General features: G+C 39.4%; 1 protein-coding gene across 1 annotated transcript in view; it reads left to right on the top strand.

Annotated features, from left to right (window-relative positions):
• The window catches only part of LRRTM4 (leucine rich repeat transmembrane neuronal 4), a 259374-nt gene extending 244244 nt beyond the window's left edge, over window positions 1-15130 (top strand). Inside the window, exon 3 of the mRNA XM_069618861.1 lies at window positions 15035-15130. Within this exon, the coding sequence (XP_069474962.1) occupies window positions 15035-15118 (84 nt within the window). The 3' untranslated portion in view covers window positions 15119-15130. The remainder of the gene's footprint in view (window positions 1-15034) is intronic.
• The last annotated feature ends 4726 nt before the right edge of the window (window positions 15131-19856 follow it).

Here is a 19856-nt window from a genome sequence, read left to right as displayed (position 1 = left end):
CCATATGCTAGTATATGTATATGTGTAAGAGCATGTCGGTGATGTGGAGTAGAGGTGTAGGGGGTTGGGAGCATGGGGTATGGAGAAGAGTATGGAAGGACCCCCCAATAACAAACAAAAACAAAACCTGTTGAATTCAGGTCAACCAAAAGTACACATCCAAAATGGACACTGTCAAAAGAAAGTCCTTTAAAACACCTAGACATATATAAATGTGTGTTTGCCCATTACAAATGGGATATCTTCTAGATACAGGCATAAGCAATGGGTATGTGGTGAGCTACTATATGATTTGGTATTCCAAGGAGGTTTTGGAGTACTATAGACCTGTGTCTCTCCCACCTTCTACAACATCTATATGAAACCCCTATTCAAACACTTGGACTCTCTCAGAATATCATACACAAACTATGCGGATGATACACAAATCCTAATCCCCCCCCAACAGTGTCTACTCTCAAGACTCCATCAAACTAAACACCTTTTATGAAACCATACAATCTTGCATGGCCTCCCAAAGACTCTGCCTGAGCAATGACAAAATGGGGCTCCTTCTTGTCGGAACCCCTCCTCGTCCTCTCAAACTTAACCCTGCCTTCCAAACCTTCAACGTCGATGGTCAGACGATCTCACTGGCATTGACAAAAAACATTGTGAGTTGTCAAAGCCTGCAATATTTTATACATAAAAAAGAACAAAAATAGAAATGTTTATGGCTACAGTGGGATTCCATCCATGCAGTAACTGGGACCGACCCTGCTTGGCATCAAACCAAGGAAGGAGCCATCCCTCTCAGGCCATATTGCCTAATAAATGAGCCCACATTACAAAACCACTTAGAGCAACATATCTTGAGGGGACCGGACCCTTCCTCGCTTTGAAGCTAAGCAGGGTCGATACTTGTTACTGCATGGATAGGAGACAATCCACAGTCCCAAATGCTGTCTGTTTTCCTAATTTTAAATATCTCATAACAGACAGCATCCACATTATATTGTTAAAACCTGATACTGTCAGTCCTTGAAAGTGTTTCACTCAGAGACCATTGTCTTGCCTTTTGCTAAATTGTATTATGGTATTTGTAGTCTCCCAGTCAAGATTAGGGGACTATTGCCACAATTGGACACTTTTCAGCCTAACATAGTTGTATAAGGATTTGTATACTTCAGAGAGACTATGGTATGTGTACTTTTCAAGTTATCTTTACAAAGCGAGTATTATTGAAAGCCAGACATGGGAGTGTGGAGGGCAAATGAGTCATGGGTTTATTTCACACAATGTGCCAAGCAAGTTTGCAATCCTGGACAGTGGTGCAGTTATATTCCCCTGAGAGCAGCTGTTTCTCAGGTCACAAGTAAAGGACACATGTGGGTGGACAGTTTAACTTTTTTTCAGAGGGCGGATATGATCCCTTGTTTTTTTTTGCGGTTGGAAAGCTTGCTCAAGTATTTGACTGCCAGCATTTTGCCCAGGTTGTCATGTTCCCAGTGCACACACTTACCCACAAGACCGTAAGCACTTGTTTCATATTGGGATTTTGTTTTCTAGGGAATATTTCATGACAGATTGCTTGGTTAAAAACGATGGCAGCATATTCATTGGACAATTTCCTCCCCCAGGTTATTTTTCTGGTGCCCAACGTTATTTTGTCTTGCAGACTTTCAGAAGGTCTGTTGAACTAAATTTGTATTTTTTCACTTTAAAATATATTTTTATTTAAAGTGCGTGTACTGCGTCACGGGTGCCAGCTTTTCATTTTCGGATGGTGGCAAAAGTACCTGGGTATATGTTATTCTTTCAGCTGGTCATTTTCCTCCCTTTTCCGCGTTGCTTAAATGTGGTTAGTTGGAGTCATGCAATGTATCACAACAGTCACCAAAAGACCAGACATAAAACAACGGGCTTGTAGCATGCTGCTTAAACAAAGTGTGTGATCCTTGGAAAATAATTTAATCTCACTGCACATTGACTAAAATCATTGTGAGTTCTCAAAGCCTGCAATCTTTCCTAAATAACAATACCACTGTTAAAACAGGTCAAAATCAGTTTGGGATTGATGAAAGTCTGAGTTTTTTAACATGTAGAGGGATTGTGCCCACTCAAAGGCCATGGCTAGTGGTCTGGTAATGTTCTTAAGTATACAGTGTGCATGGCCATAGGCAGTGGCCACTGGTCATGTGTGGAAATAATCTATGGAATAACACAACCCTTGAAATTCAAAGAAAACACTTTAGTTGCATGGAGGTTAGGGTGAGAACTTAATGAAACAATACCCCTGAAATTCAGCTAAAGCCACCTAAACATCGTGCCCCCTGTTGCATAACCTATGACCACATTGATGACATCACAGATTACATCACTGATGACATCACTGATGACAACACTAATAACACTGTAAATAACAGATTACATCAATGATATGATATGATAAGGCATTTATAACGCGCCTATACACAAGTGTTTCAAGGCATGAATAATGATGTTAGACATAAAATGATCAAATCATTAGCTCATAAAAACTTTGATTTTCTAAATATCAATTTAGGCTATGGAATTGGTCTTGACTAAGGCTGTGGTCACTGGCCATCACCAAAAACCATAGCAAGTGGTCAGTTAATGGTGCTAAATACCAATATGCATGGTTAAAAGCCATGCCTAGTGGCCCGTCACTGTTTTTAAATATACAGAGTGCAACATTGAAAGCTGTAGACAGTGGCCATAGCTAAAGGCCGTAGCTAATACCCATTAATATGTAAGGATATACAGTTGGCATGTCCAAAGGCTGAGGCCACTGGCTGGTATTGTGTTGAAGACCATGGCTACTGGTAGGTTAGTGTATAAAATATACATTGGGCAGGGCTGAATGCCATAGATAAGGGCTTGTTAGTGTCTGATGTCCTTCGCTTGTGGCATGTTATTATTTTCAAATATACAGTGGACATGGCAAAATATGTACAAACTGCTCATGGTCATGGCTAGTGGCTCATATATATATATTAGAATATATAGTGGGCACAGACACAGGTTGTGGACACTGACCAGTATTGAGCTGAAGGCCATGGCGAGTGGCTGATCATTGTATATAATATACAGTGGGAACAGCTAAAAACTGTAGCCACTGGTGAAGGCCAAAGTCTATGGTTGGTGGCCTGTTAGTGTTTTTAAATATGCATTGCACATGGGTGAAAACTATTGCCAGTGTCCATTACTGAAGGCCATGAGTAGTACCTATCAATGTGTTAAAATATATTTGGCCATGCATACTGACCATGGCTGAAGGCCATCCTTAATGCTGGATACTGTTGTAATTTAATTAGTGATGTCATCAATGGTGTGATCTGTGATATCATTATTGTGGTCATAGGCTGTGCAACAGGGTACGTGAAGTTAACGTGGCTTTAGCTGTATTTTAGGGGGTTTGTTGTGTTAACTTCTCACCTTAACTTCCATGCAACTAAAGCGTTCTCCTTGAATTTAAAGTTCTTTTTTTTTAAATGTTTTGCTCACCTTAACGTGCCTGCAACAACTTTTTTTTCTTTCCCTTGAATATATCATAAGGCGGCAATAGCCACCCTATAGTTAAGGTGAGTTGGACTCCCACAGGAACCCCTAAAAATTCAATAGTTAATCACTTTTGTTTCGAGTGATGGTTTTGGCCGGAATTTCAAAAGTGATTAATAACTACCCCCACCCCAAAGTTTCATAAAGATTTGTTAAAAAATTAAAAAGTTAATAAGTGTCAAAAAATATGTCTTTCTAAAAGTGCGGCCTACTTCCCATTCATTTTCCCAAAGACGAACACAGTCAATATTTGACAAAGCAGACAGCCCAAACCACTTGACAGATTTGACCAGGTCCAAAACAAGTTGGGCATAAAGCATTGATAAGCTATCCATGCGTGGTTGGGGGTTATTTCGTGCAGTAGTTATTTAATTTATATATTTGACAGAGAATGGGGTGCCCCCGTCTCAAAAATAAATATCTTGGGGATTTAATTGAAACTGTTTTTTTTAAAGAAATGAAACCACTGCAATCTTGTTTTTCTCTCGATGCAAGAGATATCTGCAGCTCTAGCCAAGGATACAGGTAAAATAAATGCAGGAAAAAAGCTATTTACAATAAAAAAAAACATGCAAATGTCATCAGGCTAGAGGTGGGGAGTGGCTAGAGGGCACCAAGTGAGTGGAGGGAGGGGAGTAGAGGGGCTGAGTTTGCAACATGCAGCTTGCTGTAGACTCAGCTTGAAACTTAAATAGCCAACAGCTCTAAGCAAACTGCATCACAGAAACAGCGTGTGTTGTGGGGAAAAGGGAGAGGACAGGTGAGGTGAGATTGCCAACTGGATAGTGGGGGGAGCTGGTACAGAGGAGGGGGGTACTTGGTGAGGGCCTGAGGGGGGGGCAGAAAATCATTTTTATATTGTGGCCGGTTTGCCGATATTCGTAGCTATAGCTGAGGCTATGAAGGACTGTGTGAACCCGGGGTTAAGAGTAGTTTCATGCCCGTGGCTATATATATTTTGAGGTGTCAGTGTTGTTTTTTAAAAGTTATTTGTATAGGTACAGTGAAGTTGGGGATGAAAAATCACGGGCCATGGTCAGTGACACGGTAGGTATTTGGGAGTCTTATCTATTTTAGATTAGTGTTTTCATGCTTTTGTATATGTGGGAGTGTGGAGAAAAACAGAAGAAAATAGTTCTACAAATTCATGCTGTTATATCTTGTGCTTATAAAATGTTTCCGTACCTAGTTTACTGTCATGTATTATTCTCTGCTTTCTATATCTTCAACTACCTTACAAAACTAGCTGAGCAGTGTTGTACTGTATTAATCTATTACGTTCTACTGTTATAAAATTGGAAGTGAGCCCTCCCCTTTAACTAAGAATTTGTAATCGCGTTTATAATAAAAGTCAATGAACTGTAGCTGCGGGTATAAGAACAAATTGTTTTTGCTTATTATGTTATTGTGTTTATTTATATGTGCTAAGTAGTCCTTAAAATGACTGTTTTAGGGTACACTAAGTGTAGTATTTTAGTATATGTGGAGTGCTGTTTTGATGTTATGAAGGAACACCATATTTCCTCCATCGTTTAAGTGTAGTCCATCATGTCTATATACATTGTCCATGTAGAACTGTATGCTGTTGTTTGAAATCCATAATTGGTTGTGGTTTCTCATGAAAGCTGAAACTACTTTATTAACAATGCTCTGTGATTTCTAAATGGTACTATTACATCTGGTGGTCTGTCTCCATTTTTGTTTCTGAGTCAAACTGGAAAAGGTAAAGATGGTGTGAAGAAATAGTTCCATTAGTTTTCCCATGTCTTGTTTGATCATTAAGGTAAGGGACACACCTTGTGCATTCCCCAAATCATGGTGACCATTTGTTTCAGAGCCTAAGAATTCATGTTAATGGATGCATATTTGAAGTGGAAGATGTGCACAACCTATTCAAACTCTAACTTTCTCATTTTATTTATGCTATATGAGCTGCTCAATAGACTCCCCCATTACTCAAGCATGCCAATCTTAGATATACCAATACCCGACAAACTTAATGCCCACTTAGTGATAGTCTACTTTTCTCATCTTATTTACGCTATATGAGCTGCTGATTACCATCCCACATTAATCAAGCACTTAGAGGAGAGGTCTACATGGGGCCTTCTTTTATACTGCAGTATTTCGACTCCCATCAAATTGTTTGTAGTAATTTAGGAATAATAATCAGCAGACATATTTGGCAGTTTCACAAAATTGCTTAGAAATGGTGTGCTTTCGAAGGGCAGAAACCTATTTGGGTGTCATGCTATGTAATGTCATATGTTGTTACACAATGCACTGACCTAGGGAGATGTAAAATTATTAGGGCTGCATAGTAATCTGTATTGTTAAACAAGAAGCATACCTCAACCCTTGAAACATATTGCTGCTGTCATTGTGCTTTGAAGTTGGATAGCATATTCTTCACTACGATTCCATGTTTGTAACTACTTTTGTGCTAGATTTGTGGACAATTTTCAATGTGTCCTTAAATTTGACAAGTCTTATGATTTGTAGAAAGAAGACAACACATATAAAGGTATTGAGTAAGACATTTGATAAATATGATATATATATATATATATATATATATATATATATATATATATATATATATATATATATATATGTGAAATGCATATATGTATAGGCACAGATTGGTATATTTTGTTTATATTATTTTTAAATGTGGCTACATGATCAGCCAACGAGTCACAGGATTATGCCTCTGTGGCGTAGGCAAGCAATGACTGGAGTGGTTCTACCCGTGGCTAAATGGTACCCTGATAACATTGTAACCACAGTTAAAAACAAACATTTGTGTTTTTTTAGGCACTCAAACTGCATAAAATAAATGACAATTGATATTGTAAAATATTGTTTCATTATGTGTTAATTTTTTTCTATTTTTGTAACTTAAAGATTGGCACTTAAAAGGGCCATTTTGGGGGAAGGAAAAATGGGGGTGGAACAGGGGTGGACAATACATAAGGATGAAGTTATATCAATGGGAATTAAAATAAAAAGAAACATATTTATTTGGTATTCTCTTTATTTTTATATGTTTTTCACAAAAGGTGGAAATAGATTTGACACTGCTGCTGAAGTTGACACATCCTTGATTGTCACCGATTTCCCACTGGTGCATGAAATGCATGAGGCCCATGCATTTTTATTTTGTGGTGCTTGTGCGATTTCCGATAGGCATCATCCACATTATCCCAGTGTACTCGCACCAGATGGTTTATCATTATTGATGCTCCTAGGCTTTGTGATGGAACACTAGATGGGCCCAATTGTAGAGTTTTTTGGCATAATGTGCATAGTACGTCCTCCACCTCTTTTTCCAAACAGTTTTCTTTCACCTGGAAGTATCATCAACTGTCTGCGATGGTGTTCATTCCAGTTGCTTTCTTTCTGGGTGGCGACATGTGGACAGTGACATTGTTATCACTGCTGCTACCATCCTGGTTGGACATGTTGGAGTGTCCAACAGTGGAGGAATATGTAAAACAATAAAAAAGTAGAACACTACAAAGACAGTGCCTCAAAAAATGAAAAAGGTTTCTAAAAAAATAAAGAAATAATACATAATAGACAAACTGAACAAATCACAAGACAAAGGAATGGAGGATTAGGTGAAAGTTTGGTAAAAAGGAAGACAATTTAAAGGGTTAAAGTGCCAAAAGTTCTTGCAGTTAGTTGGATAACCTGTCACTAACAAGGACTGATAGCTATTATCAATATAAACTTTCTTTTGTGGGTGGGGTGATTATTCATGGCTGCACACAGCCGCACGCGCTAATTGGACAATTCTGCATACACAGATGTCATCATATGGCATGGGCGTAGCCATGTCAATAGATAGCAATGTGTGACTGGATGTTTGGTTTTTTTTTACAAAAATTGGAGTCACATGCAGACGCGGAGCCGCATCTCATGATATGATTGGCTGGTTCATCAGGCACGAAGATGCGTAGTCACGTAAAATGTGTCGCTGCATCGAAGGAGATTAACATCCTATTAGCTAATTTTGTACATGTGGGTTTTGTTAAACGGCATGGGCATGCCCACGTCAATATATCGCAACGTTTTATTGGATCGTTTGTTGACGCAGATAAGAGTCATGTTTAGGCGAGTAGACGCAACTTGTGATATGATTGCTGGTGCATCAAGCGTGAAGATGTGTAGCCACGTTGAAGGTGGCTGACTATTCGCTAATTTTGCATGCATGGGTTTCAACAAACGGCATGGGCATAGCCACTTCAATACATTGCATCTTGTAATTGGCTCATTCGTTGACACGGCTATGCAACCCATAATCCAATTGGCTGGCACAAAAACAGGCACAGAGCCCATAGACGCGTCAATGTAGCTTTCAAAGTGATTGGGATTGCCATTGATGCGGCTACTGCCACATGCAGGAACAACTGTTGATTGGTCTATGTGATTGGTCAATCATTTAGGTGTGAAAACCTCACTGTGCTTGGGCTAAATTGCACTAATAAAAACCTATGAAATTCAGTAAAAAAATGTTGTTAAAGGACGTTATGGTTACAAGTAAAATCGAAAAACCCCTGAAATTCGCCAGTTATGGTAAGCTAAGCAACCATAACTCACGCCACCACCATGCACTGCTAAGACTGACACCCAGGACATCAAATATGATATCACAGACCTTGTGTAATGTTACAATGAACAAATGAAACCCAAGGTGGGTACACTAATCAATCATGGTCCACACGTGTATTCGATAAAACCCATTAAAGTGCACAGTGCATACAATGTATTTTGGAATATCATGGTATTACATACAATATACAATGAACAATTAAAACCCAAAATGGGTACACTGATCAATTATGGTCCACACATGTATTCAATAAAGATCAGCAAATTGCATACTGTCAATTATGGTCCACACATGTATTTGGAAAAGACCAATAAAGTGCATAGTGCAATCAATGCATTTAGGAATATCACAGTATTGCATAAAATTAACATTCTATACATTAATATTAAACACCAAAACTAACGGTAATGGTGAACACATTTTCAATTCTGTCAAGTGTGATATAAGACAAAATGCCAAAGTAGTATAATAAAGTGTAAATGCATAAATAAACACCAATCAACCAATTACACAATCCATATCATATAATACATATTTATGCATTCTGTCAAGTATAATACAAGACATAATGCCAAAGCAGCATAAAAAAGTGCAAATACATGGAACAACTTTAATCAACCATAGTACATTATCCATACAGTGTGGTACACTGAAATCCATAATTAATAGCAGTCCACCCAAATAAGTGATGGAAGCTAATGAGTACATAATGCAATAGATGTGTTTGAAATTTATATAGTCTACCATACCTGTAAGGAATATATAAAATCAATCTATCAAGCATAATACAAGATTTAAAATAAGAGCAGCATAATAAAGTGCCAAGGCAAAAAGCAACTATGATAATGCATAATATATAACCAGAACAACATGATAAAGTGGAAATGCCTAAAGCACAGATAAACCGGTAGAACACATAAATGAACAAGATTCCATAACCATCAGAGATAATACAATATTTCAATCCCAATCCTCATAATCATGAATTAATGTATACATAATGAATACTTTTCTGAATAAAGAGCCGCTTGGATTTGTATTTTGTATTTGTTTTATTTGTAACGCGCACCATCTGGCCCGGAGGCATCAGGGTGCAATTTAGACATGGTTACATAAGCATACAATTAAATATATTCAAAGCATTAAAAAGTACATAGTATACAAGGCATACAGCAATGTACATATTTACAGGAGGTAGATTAGAGCAGGAGTTTCCCAGGGCTGGTCCGGACATTATGGCTGGTTGGAGAGCCAGGATTTGGTTTTAGCTTTGAAGGCACTAAAGCGTTCTTCGGATCGGATGGTGAGAGGGAGGGCATTCCAAAGCTTAGAGGCTAGGACGGGGAAGCTATATCCACCCGCCTTTTGTAGCTTGAACCTAGGGATGGTTAGGCAGTGGGTCTGAGCCGTTCTTTGCGGACGGGTGGGCGCGTGTCGGGATAGCCGGCTACAGAGGTATGGTGGGGCTTGGTTAGCTAGGCATTTGTGGGTGAGACCTAAGGCTTTCAGTGAAATTCTCTGTTTGACCGGTAGCCAGTGTAAGTTAGATCTAGATTCCGAGATGTGGTGGTTTCGTGGGATGCTTAGGGCTGCTCTGATAGCGTTATTCTGGGTAATTTGCAGTTTGTTCATATTCTCTTGGCTCGTTCCAAGGTAGAGGGCGCTCGCATAGTCAATTTTGGCCATGATAAGAGTGACCGCGTTGGGGGTGGTCAGGAATGGCCTGCAAGCTGCAATGAGTTTGCAGGTGTATGCTGAAGAGGATCTGACTGCATTTGTTTGTCTGGATAGGGATAGGGTGGCGTCAAGATAGACACCTAGGGTTTTGGTGTCTTTCGAGACTTGGATGGTGTTGCCATCGATGACAAATGATTGGTAGGATGGCTCAAGTTTACTAAGGCATTGCGTAGTGCCCAAGATGAGGAGCTCAGTCTTGTCATCATTGAGGCATAACTGGTGTTGTGCCATCCAAGCTTGGATAACCAAGTAGACCTCGTTCAAGGCCTTAGTGTCAGCCAGGTAGTCACCAGTGATGGGAATGAGTATCTGGGTGTCGTCAGCGTAGTTCGTATAGGAGACACCCAGATAGTCAAGTACATCAAAAAGTGGTTTTGTAAAGACGTTATAGAGCGTTGGCGACACACAAGAGCCCTGGGGGACAACACATAATGATCATATGGAATACAGTGCAAGTGCTTGAGCCAAATGGAACTCATGACACAAAAAAATATATAAAAGCTCTAAAGTCCCCTGTTTCACAAAGACATACGGCCGACCAACACCGACAAGGGTCAGTCAGCAAACAGCCAATAATGAGCAATTGATGATAAACAACAAAGTGAGAACAGAATCAAATTCCAATTACATTCTAAACTAAATATTGTATGTCAGCAAAATATAACAAAAAGACACGCAATATAAATCATAAAAAACTCAACCAAGAACAGCTGATAATTTGATAGCAGGAACATTTTTACACTCCCAAAAAAAGGTATATAGTTATTCTTCAACATTATGTCCATTGGGATTTTTGTATCGAAGTCAAGAATAAATTTGGTTTCCAACTGTTGCAGCTTCAAAACACGATCACCCTCTCTTGGATCTTTGGTAAAATGTGCTATTGTGTAAAAAGTTCACAGTCGGAAATCACTTGCGTGTTGTTCTTTGAAATGCTTTGCCATTGGATATGATGGACCCCATTTTTATGACCCTCAGATGTTGAAGTTTTCTTAACTTCAATTTGCAGGTGGTACTGCATACATACTACTTCTGACAAGGAAAGGCAAGGACATACACCGCAAAAGAGGTATAACAAGCTATGAGATGTTTGATGTCACACACAACAGCAGTGATAGGATGAATGAACGATTTTTGCACAACTGGTCTCGGGCGGATATCTCAGGGGCAGCATACTCACCTTGGAAGAAAGAAGACACAGATCGCCACAGGTTTGATCCCCGGGTCCACGCTTAGAAACCTCTGGGTATTAAGCACATTATAAATAACCTATCATATCATAACTGCATGGCCACAGACTTTAGTTTTAAGGCATTTGTTAAAACCTGAAGGAAAGCTAGAAAGCCAATTGGTTACTATGGTATTCTTGACCAAAGGAGGTAGAAAGCTAAATACCAATTTTTCTTTTGAAAATGGTGTTCTATTGTAGGTGAGCACTGCACGAGTGGACAGTATATATATCTATATTGAGTGGCAGAGTCCTTTTTGTATTGTGTTATTTTACAGTTTATATATTTCCTCTAAAGTCCTGCATTTCAGTATGACTATGACCAGCAGTGATGATGAGGTGGCTTCAGCTTTACAAGCAGGGAAAATGTCATTTGCACAAAAAAACATAGCTGACAGTTGGCAATATTTCTGCATAAAGGACAAACACAGCAAAACGGTTTTGAGGAGCTTGTGTAATTTCTGTGGTAAGGTTTTTCTGAGGGGACCTCCAAACAAGACATCCACTTTAATTCAACATCTTGTCCGTGTTCCTTGGGATGAAGTGGATGAATCCTATAGGAAGGCTCCTGTGAAAAGTAAGGAGAAAGCACATGGAGAAAGATAAGCAAAGCATTATTTGTCATCTGTACCACAGACATCCAATTTGATTACCAACTATTTTACACAAAGAAAAACCCAACCTCAGTCCATCCTGCCTGCACCCGATTGTTCTAATTATATCATGATGTGCAAAACATGTTACAGTACGATCGAGGTGGGAGGTGGCACCCTAGATGCTTTGGGCAAGGCTATTTTGGAAGATATGGCCAATTGTCAAGGCAGGTATATTTTTAAGTGTTCATTTTTTTACCCCATTCTTTAGAAAATCAAATTCATAATAATGTACAAAATATAAAATGCCAAAAAAACAAATGTTCTTTTTTTACCTTTTGTTATATGTATGAGTCCTAAGGCCTCATTACGACCCTGGCACTAATGGGTTAACGGCGCCGTAAAAGGCTGCGGCGCCGTTAACCCATTAGCGCCTTACTATGAGGTCCTTTTGCGGGACCCGACCTGAACGGCCGGTCTAGACCAGCCGTTAAAGTAGGGACCCGCAAAGGGACCATGGTGCTAAGTACGGTACCGCAATTTGCGGTACCATACTTAGCGCCTTCCCCAGTCCCATTGAGCCCTATGGGGCAAAAATGGGAATGGTGAAGGGCCAATGTTCAATGAGGAATTACCGCCCTGCCAACCCTGGAATGGGGTGGTAATGAACCATTGAACATTGGCAGACCCGTTGCGATACCGGCACCAACCATGGTGCTAATAGCGCCATGGTTTAGCGCCAGTATTGTAATGAGGGCCCTAGTGTTTTACCATTTCCTAACTTTTTTTTTCTTATCTCCCAAAACGATCCTTTTCAGGGCCAACGTTTCAGTTATTAAAATAGACCATAAAAACACACATTGTAAATATAGATCAAAGACCTTGAATTGATACTTTCAATAGTGTGCGTAAAAAACAACAACATATTGTTATGTATTTTATCATAGCTGTGGTTATCCCATGTGGGAGCCGCAAGTAAACCCCCACCCCAGTAGTTGCTGCATTTAGCCGTGCATGTATTTTGACAGCCGTGGATTCAAAACCAATTAAAACAAAATAAACATATCTACATATATGTATTGGCAGTAGTCTTATAAAGATGTATTTTAAGATATGAGTGTAGTCTTCATACACAGTTAGTGTAACACGTTAATAACATTCTATTTATCAACAGTACATATACAAAGTTAAGAACATTTACAAAGTTTTTTTACAACATGTTTATATGGGTGAAATGTGGTTATACAATTTCTTTTTTATTTTACTTTCCACACATTATATATTATATATTTCTAAAACATAAGTTGCTCGGACATTAATGTTAGTAATACAATGCAACAAAAAAACCCTTGAAATTCAAGGAGAAAACGTTAGTTGCAGGAACATTAAGGTCAGATATACATTGTAACAAAACACTTGAAATTCAAGGAAATAACTTTAGTTGCAGGGATGTTAAGTTGAGAACTGTATGCAACAAAACCACTGAAATTCAGCTAAAGCCACCTTAACTTAATGCCCCCTGTTGCGCAGGCTATGACAACTAAGATGACATCGCAGATCGCATCACTGATGACATCATCAATTACATTAAAACAGTAACTGGCATTAAGCATGGCCTTCAGCCATGGTCAGTTTGCATGGCCAAATATATGTTAACACATGAATGGGTACTAGCCATGGCCTTCAGTTATGGACAGTGGTTAGAACCTTCAAACATATGCACTGAATATTTTAAAACGCTAACAGATTACCAACCATAGATTTTGGCCTTCACAAGTGGATACAGGTTTCATCCGTAGCCATGGACTTTAGCACAATACTGGCCGGTGGCCACTATCTTTGGCTGTGCCCACCATATATTCTATAATATAAATGGGCCCCTAGCCATGGCCTTTGACCTTGAGCAGTTTGTACAATTTTTGGCCCTATATTTTAAAATAATAAAATGCAATAAGAAATGGCCTTCGGCCGTGCCCACTGTGCATTATACAACACTAACCAGCCACTCGCTATTGGCTTCTTCCATACCTACTATATATTATATACACTAATGAGCCACTAGTGCTGGTTTTCAACACAATACTAGCCAGTGGCCGCGGCATTTTGCTGTACCGACTATATATTATAACATGTTAGTAAACACTAGCTAGGCCTTTAGACATGGCCACTGACTACAGCTTTCAACGTTGCCCACTGTATATTTTTGCGTGAAATTACTGAAAGGGAAATGTGCGTGCTGAAAAAAAAAAAAAAGAATTGTAAAGTGAAATAATTTCGAATTGATGAATGAATGTGCGGGCATAAATGCTATTAAATTATAAGTATGAAGTGAAGTTAGTGTGTAGAATTAATGATAGAAAAGAAGAGGTACATTACACTATCGTGTCTGTTCAACTCCCCAGGGTCCTTCTTTTAATTTTGTTTTTATTTCTTAATGTGCCTGGCAGCCCCAAAGCAGGGGACACCCCCGCAACATCTGATACTATTATAGCGAACAATATAGCGTTGGACACCGCTGCACTGCCACTTCCCCTGTTCACTATAATGGGATCGTATGGTGTAATTGTAAAAACATTTTGGCTGTATGAAATTTTAGTGCAGGGGAAGTTAGTAGCTTGCGCATGCGTATATATGTCAAGCAGTGGTCTAGATGACATGCGTGGGGAGAGTAGTGTTCATGATTACTTAGCCAATGTGAGTGTTCATAGACATGCGCACGCGTTTAAAAATAGAATGAACGTGCGTGAAGAGTGAGTAGTGTCACTGCGTCTGCATGTATTGAGTAGAGAAGGGGACTGAATTTCATGACGTCAATCAACATAGATAAACTAATATATAATCTATTATCAACTGATTCGCCAAATACAGAAACATAATATTATGACAGGAAAAACAGAAACGTAAAATGCCTACATTTTTGTTGAAAGAAACATTTTTAAACACGAGTGATCAAGACGTATTGTTATAAACGTACATTTGTAAGTCATTTTTTGTGGCAGACGGACAACCAGTGGAATAGTTTCAAGAATATTATCATGCGTGAGAAAATGATAAGCTTAATTTTCAGAAATATGTCATAAAAGGGGTCTTCCATTAATAGAAATGCAGAACTATGTGAGATATTACTTGTCTGCTATTCTAGGGTGATGTGGGGCATCCAGAGTCAAGGCAGCGCTCAAGGGAGATTGTTAGAAAAAAGGGGGTTGAGTTATGATTATTAAAGGATTATTAAACCCCTTTTTTCAACATCGTAAACCCATCTCATCAACTATAACTCGGTCTTTTCACTTGTTTCAGAGACCTTCTGTCCAAATTTTGGACAAAATCCACCGGCCTGAGACTCATCCAGATTGTGGCCCTATACAAAATATACCATGTTAGTCATGACGCTTCAACTACCCTAGGTAGGTCCCTTTTTTCACAGTGTTTCCAAAACTCTCCCCTTTTAATCTTATTTTCCAGTTTGTAACCTCACCATCCTTTGTCTCACCCATTTCAGGTGCCTGGCACTTCACCAACCACTTCGTGTTTTCTTTTTGAAATAAATCCCCCAGTCCTGAAGACAGTCCGGTGAAACTACCAGCAGGTTCCACAACTTTTTCCGCTGGTTTTTCCATCTACTCACCGTACCAGAAACACCTGAACTTTGTGTGTGTCGACAAGTTTTCATACTGCCTTGACATTGGTAGTATATGTAATCACAATCACCATTGTTGTACTAACCCACCCATGCGTATAATTACTGCATAACTTTGTACAAACTTATTGGTTTTCCTGTGCCAAGGATGGAATACTTTACCTTTCGACTCTTGTAAAGGTTTTTAATTTTGTAAATCTAATAAATCGCATTCTTTAATGTTAGAAAAAGATATCTTGATCTTTTGGTGTTTATGTTATGAGCTAACTGATATGTGCTAAGTTAGCCCCACTGTGATCTTTTTCTTACTGAAAGCGTCAATGACTAGGGTAGCTGTTGACTCCGATTACTTTCCTAATAGGAATCATATGGTAACATAAATAAATTATTATGATCCACCCAGTTGAGAAGATCCACATACATTATTTGCATCGATGACCAGATTGAAGTGACTCACTATCGTTGTCTGCTTTGGGCAGCATCCCCTCATCACTGCTAGCATAGTAGCTTTTAGATAAATCTTAATAACATATCAAGATGGAAATATGGATAGAAAAGGACATGCTAAAAAATAAATACAGAAAAACATATGACTTTAATTATTTGGAAGTCGGACTATGTCTGAACTATCTTAAGATCACTGTGCCGGCAAACATTACTATCCAAGGCTTTTTGTATAGCCTATACGTTTTTTGTTATGTCCACCTGTTTTTCAAATAAAATAATATGCAATATCCTAGCCAGAGCATTTTGCCCTGGACAACACTATCTTTTTTTCCATGCTTCCATAAATCACTGATGATTAAGGGATCATTTTTTTTATCAGTTAACCCTATTTTTGGAATAAAAAAAACTGAATGCCTACATTTGACAGATGGCCACTTTCAGTTTTGAAAACAGTTCAAGGTCGTTTTATTTCCTGAACATCCTCTGTTCTCACTCAGGGTAGTAAGCTTAGCAAATCCTTCAAGACTTTCTAGAAATTCCAGAAAAATGTTGTAATTGCTAATGTATACTTGCCTTGGTTCCTCTTCTGTTGGAATGAAGGACTGACTTCGTAAAGCAGGGGAATCAAACCCCTGTCAGAAAGAACCTTACAATCAGAAAATCCTATCTGGTCACAGGATCTTGCATGTTGCAGAAAAACAAAGACCCTGAAGGGTTTTAGTCTTGACATTTAGCATCTCCATTTCTATTTTTGGAATTAGCCGCCTCCATTAATCATAAACAGAGAACACAATGTGCACCACGTCAGATGACAGATACTCCTCATTTCCAGGGGCCCCTATTGCTAATATTTATTCTCACTGCATCCTTTTCTAAACAGAAGACATCGGCACTAGCTTTTTCATGAAGGAACTGTATATGTAAGAATTCAATGCTTTGAATGAGCAAAGAGTCCACTTTGAAAATGCGTGTAGTCATACCTTGCAAACTGCATTACTCCCAAATCCCTCTCCATCTTTCACTTTTCTGAATATGTGATAATTTTAGGTTGGAGTTGTGGAGATGCATAGACCATGTGTGCACGCTCGCGACCTTCAAGGGCCAAATCCAGGCAACCAATTTGCCCTTTGTGATTTTCACTATGCATAATGATAAGATACATGTTCGCCCTGTGGATCTGAACAAGGGTCAATTGCAAATCCACTGGTTATGGTTACGGTCTGTTCCGTGCAGGCATCGGGGACCGCAAGTGTGTGTGCAACAAGATAGAATATTTCATATAGAAAGGGGCAGCTGAGTTAGACTTTTTCATTCATATGAGTCAACAATTAGTGTGATATATCTTTAATATAAGAACGGAGAATGTGTTCTCTGATGCAGTATATGCCAACATAAAATGAATTCCATCGGTATTGGAGAAACCTGCACAGGTTCATCAATCATATAATAGAAAAGCTCTTTGAGAAATATCAGATGGATGTGAAATCAATAGGGTCTTTGCTGGGGAGGGCTCAACAGTTCTGCCCCTTCCGTGAACTATCAACATATAGGTTCTTTTCCTGTGACAGAGGGCAACATGGCAAGTCTCTGAAGGTTGTGATATATGATAGTGCTCATGGTCCCAGGGCCCCAATTAACAGAGCGATCGGGAGCACACATGTCAACCTGTAGCTGCAGGATAATAACATAGACAAATGCGTAGCACACACTACAAACAGAAGCTTATTTCTGGTCCTGATAATAGGTAGCCATTCGCCCAACCTAATGGGACACACGCCTAAGGGATTTTGAATGATACAAATTGTAGGTGTCCCCATGCAAATTGTTGCATGCAATCAAATTAGTTGCTTCAGTTTTGCAAAATCTTTCCCAGCAGCAGTTGTGCGATCAATTTGGAAGTTGGTTGTAATGGCATAGGTTTTCACCATCCAAAAAAGCGTTCTATGTGATATGGAAACCGCAAATATCCCACGGCAAAAAGGACGATTTTTAAAACAATTTCTTTTGCAATTTATATGCGGGGTGGAGAGTGGAGACCCCTTGCAGCCCCCAGACACCCATGCTCCCCATACAATAAATAATTACCGTTTCCACCCACACGTATTGTGAAAAATGCACACAAAAAAATACAGAAATCTGTCTTTTTTTGCAGTGGGTTTTTTCACTGCGACCATATCACTGGATACGCAAAAATGGGTGGGTTGAGATATGTTGAATATCAATAACATTGAACAAGTCTGAACACAAAACAAAACCATGTGACACTCTTTGATCTCATATTGAGCACACAAAACTGGCGATTGTCTATGTTCATAACTCTGACTGCAGTGCACGAGGGTCAATCTCCCCGAAGGTCTGGAGGATACACACATCTGTGAAGTGTGATTACAATTAACCTAAATGGGACTAAGTCACGTAGCCAGTTGTTTGACTGGAGTTGGGCAGCCTTCAATCATGCAAAAGAGACCGTCTAATGATTGTATGGCATATTTTGGATGTATTGGAAATATACAATTGACACGTGATTCTACAATAAATGTGATCAATTACAACAAATAGGTGAACATGTTCAAGTTTTTCTTTCCCACCTCCCCCCTTGATGTAAAGGTCGATTTTGCAGATGAGCGGGTGACTCTGGCTGCTTTCATAAACACAAGGTCTGCAATCAGCTGGGCATGGTCCTCTTGTCACGCAGAACATGCACTCACTCTACAGCGCTTCTTCAAGAAATGAAAGGGATTTTAGAATGTAGCGTGTTTTCAATGCATTTTATTTTTGTTGTGCAAAATAATCTAGCTACTGTAAAACTTTATCCCAGCTAATCTCTAACAAGTGGCTCTCTAACATTTCCTGCTTTTAGCATGTCTTTGAACCACTATTTGTCAATGCTATGTAGACGAAAACACATTGAGTGCCTCCCAGCACACCTCACAACCCAATCAATGATGAACCATCAGTATCGTTATTAAATTATTTAACTAGTGAATGTTCATCTAAAGAATGTCTTGTGTACTGTTTTATTTCAAAAGCAGAGATTGTGATAGCTGCAGTCTCGGCAAAGTGATCATGATCTTTTAACAAACATTAACCCATGGATTTCATTACCAGCCTCCTTTCAGCCAAATGGAATGCTTGAAATGCAGTCTTTAATCTGCGGTGTGCACCTTCTTACACACATGCTGTCATGAGGATCAGCCTGAAATGCAGCACTGAAGTAATTGCATTCCACTGTTTAAAGGAGGAGAAGAGCATGTCCAGCACAATTCTGGAAACCAACAACCAACAATAAAACACACTGGGCCTCATTACGACCCAGGCGGTAAGTTACCGCCTGGGCCGTGACTTTACCACCATGGCGTAAACTATGTTTATGCCATGGTGGTTGGCGGACTTACCGCCCCATTCCGACCTTGGCGGGGCGGTAAGTCCCCAATCCCCATTTACCCTTCCCCATTCCCATTTTTGCCCCATAGGGCATAATGGGAGTGGGGAAGGCGTTAATTACGCCACCGTAAATGACGGTGGCGTAATTAACTCCATGGTCCCTTAGCGCCATGGATTTTAACACCTGCTAAAAGCAGGTGTTAAGTCCGCCATGGCGCTAAGGGACCTCGTACTCAGGCGGTAAGGGTCGGCGCTGTTAACGCCGCCGTAAAACCCTTACCGCCTGAGTCGTAATGAGGCCCACAATGTGTAAGGATTACTGTTACATGCTCCATGCTCATTAAATTCTATATGTGTGCTCCTGTCTGTTTCCAAAAATAGAAACACTTGCCTTTTTAGTTGCACAACTCCATTAGCCTTGTACACTTCAGGAAGCACTTCAGGAAGCATACACTTCAGGAAGCATCTTTTTACTTGGGCTAATGACTCTTCCCCAGCATATAGACCTCGGCTTTCCGCTGAGGGAATCATTTCAAAGCAGCTAATTATCCTGTGGGCTAATATTCTCCCTTCACCAATACGACTTAAATAAATACTGTATATTTTGAAGTGCTGCACTGGTTATAATAGCTTTATGGACCCCATCTGAAC

Source organism: Ambystoma mexicanum, chromosome 10 (genome assembly GCF_040938575.1).
Source record: "Ambystoma mexicanum isolate Mex_15411 chromosome 10, UKY_AmexF1_1, whole genome shotgun sequence".
In the NCBI taxonomy this organism is placed as follows: Eukaryota; Metazoa; Chordata; class Amphibia; order Caudata; family Ambystomatidae; genus Ambystoma; species Ambystoma mexicanum.
Note: the sequence above shows the minus strand (reverse complement) of the source record. Positions and strands in the feature narration are given on the sequence as shown.